Here is a 2,565-nt window from a genome sequence, read left to right as displayed (position 1 = left end):
GCTTAAAATGGTTTCTGAGATTTGCATAACTCCTCATTTTGGTCCCTGAGATTTGAAATCAATAGAAGTGGTATTGAGATTGTCTATCATCAATCATTTTGGTCATTCCATGAAAAATCTCCATAAAATAAGAATAAAATGACCAAAATACCCTCAATTTTTTGTCAAATCATTTTGGCCAATTGTTTTAAATTGAGAGTAGTTTTGTCATTTTGATTCTTAATTAACATAATTTTTTCACAAAATGATCAAAATGATTGATGGTGGACAATCTCAAGGACCACTTCTATTGATTTCAAATATTAGGAATCAAAGTAATGAGTTATGCAAATCTCAATGACCATTTTGGCTAAAAAACGTTTAATTAAAATTACCGTTGCAATTACTGAAGGATCAATGTGCTTATAGAAAAAAAATTCATTGATGATTTAGCTCAATTTTTTGTGGAGAAGTGATACTATAATCTAATCTAACCTACGTGAAGTAATACGAATTTGGGTGCAGAGTGGGGGCTCAATGCACTAGTGAACTTGGTTACGTTCAGGTATGCAAGTCCGTTTTGTTTATGATTAACCATATAAACACATGTATTGTTTTGTTTGTATCATTGAATCTTATTCCAGCAACTTATACATGATTTTTTATTTATCAAATTAAAGAGAGATACTGGGAGTTATAGAAGCACAAATTTCCCAGAAACTATGAGTTTGAAGACCACTAAACTTCCTTCTCAATAGGAACTGTGACAATCACTACTTTCACTTCATTGAGAGAGCCCCTTCGATCAGCCGATGGCATTGCCATGACAAGTCCACCAGAAACGAATCCAACCCAATATGAAACATATTCCGGCTTATTCCCTTCGCGAAATTCGATCTCATTTGCTCCAAAATCATCCCACACTGCTCTAGAAAGCTGACTCCGACTACCTAGCCGTTTCGGCTTAATAAGTCCATCTTTTGGAAACTTCTCAACCTTGATTGCATTGCGGTAGTTGGTCTTCAAAAACATGGGAAAGTTGGGAGCCATATTGTTACCGTATTTGTTCTCTGCTTCTTCAACACAAAGCTGCAATGCATCATCCTTCAATGGATTTACAGTCTCCGCAGAGATAGTGAAAATAACAGTTTGGCCACATTTGTTGCTAGGATTAGAGCTAAATATGCTGGTGGGGGAGCAACCAGTAGATTTCATAATATCAGGTATATAATACATTGGTGCTGCAGGTAGATCATCTTTTGAAAGCAGATTGTTGTGAATTTTAGCCCATTTCTTTAAGAAGTTTTCCTTCAACAAAATATCTGCCAGAAGAATGCTGCAACTAATTCCAACTGAGCATCCTCCACATTGGAATTTGGTCACCTAAGAGAAAAAAACAATGAAAAATATATAATAAAAACCAAGCAATAATCATCCATGTTTCAAATTTGAAAATACCTTACACCCCAAAACACTAGAACAAAAATTGTCCTAGGCAACAGGGGATATCCCTTGTCTAATCATTTTTGTTCTAGTGAAAGCTAGCTTAAATTCTTTTGAGGGGTTTGGTTTTATGTCCCCAATTTAAGCGTTATTTTTTCCTCCTTCTATTAATTAACTTCACCAGTACCGTCGAGGTTAACTTCAAAATAATAATAATAAAAACACAAAGCTCTTTACATAAAAGATGCATGTCGTTGATTACCTGAACATAAACAAGTGGAGAGTACTGAGGATTTTGTTCATCAATATCTTTCCAAAACACAAGCTTAGCTTCCGCATCCTCTCCGTCTCTGCTGCCCTTCAAATCAAGAAACTCAGACAATGTTATCGGGATGCTTGTCTGAAAAAGTCTAACGCCACTATCATTTGACACAATCTCCAGTTGATTTCCTTCCTCATTCTGACGATCAAAAGCTTGTCGAAATCGCCCTGCTATTAACGGTTGCTCCAGCAAGGCCCTTGCTAGAGACTCCCTGAGCCATCCAACGTGAAACCAACGAGCACCGTCCTCGGTTGCCTTTGCGTGGTAAAGAAGGATGTGAAGACACTTCCGGAATATTCCAAAACCTATAGGATCTACCGCTGACACTTGGCGCACTTGCCGTGGATCGGTTACCTTCGTTGGTGTCACGGTCTGCACAGACTGAATGTGAATTTCTGGGAGGAGATCATTGGCGCCTTTAGACATTTCCATCTTGTAATGCTTTGAACTATAGCGAAAAGGACATGGATTTACTCTATTATATATGCCCAAGCAGCTGCTGCAATTGAAATTACAAAATGGCCCCCGGTTAACAATTCACGCAAATCTTCTTTTTGCCGAGAGATCTCTCAGTGTCTGCAACACAGGTGGTATTATTATACAAATGATGAGATACTTATGATAAAAAAATTAACTTAAAAAATAAAATTGTCCTCCACTCATAATAAAATTGTCGTCCACTCTTATAATGACACGTAGCATAGTTTCCATATATGTTCCGGGCACAATAAAAAAATTCTTTTCTTGCCAAACAGTTTAGCACGATCAATATAAGATACCAGACTTTGATCTAAACCATTATTTAAATATAATAGTACGTC

General features: G+C 36.8%; 1 protein-coding gene across 1 annotated transcript; it reads right to left on the bottom strand.

Moving 5' to 3' along the window:
* Positions 1 to 557: 557 nt before the first annotated feature.
* Positions 558 to 2,266, bottom strand: LOC103432782 (taxadien-5-alpha-ol O-acetyltransferase). The gene is made up of 2 exons (XM_008370989.4): positions 1,685 to 2,266; positions 558 to 1,362 (listed from the first exon to the last, which is right to left on the bottom strand). Exons 1-2 carry the CDS (start codon positions 2,174 to 2,176, stop codon positions 718 to 720), a joined length of 1,137 nt encoding a protein of 378 aa, XP_008369211.3. The 5' UTR covers positions 2,177 to 2,266; the 3' UTR covers positions 558 to 717.
* Between the last annotated feature and the right edge of the window lie 299 nt (positions 2,267 to 2,565).

Source organism: Malus domestica, chromosome 04, assembly GCF_042453785.1.
Source record: "Malus domestica chromosome 04, GDT2T_hap1".
NCBI classification, from domain to species: Eukaryota; Viridiplantae; Streptophyta; class Magnoliopsida; order Rosales; family Rosaceae; genus Malus; species Malus domestica.
This window is presented reverse-complemented; position numbering and strand designations above follow the sequence as displayed.

Coding starts and splice junctions, on each gene's coding strand:
- LOC103432782 (XM_008370989.4), bottom strand. CDS start 2,176: ATGGAAATGTCTAAAGGCGCCAATGATCTCCTCCCAGAAATTCACATT. Junction 1,363..1,684: donor CTCCACTTGTTTATGTTCAG/GTAATCAACGAC, acceptor TTTTTCTCTTAG/GTGACCAAATTCCAATGTGG.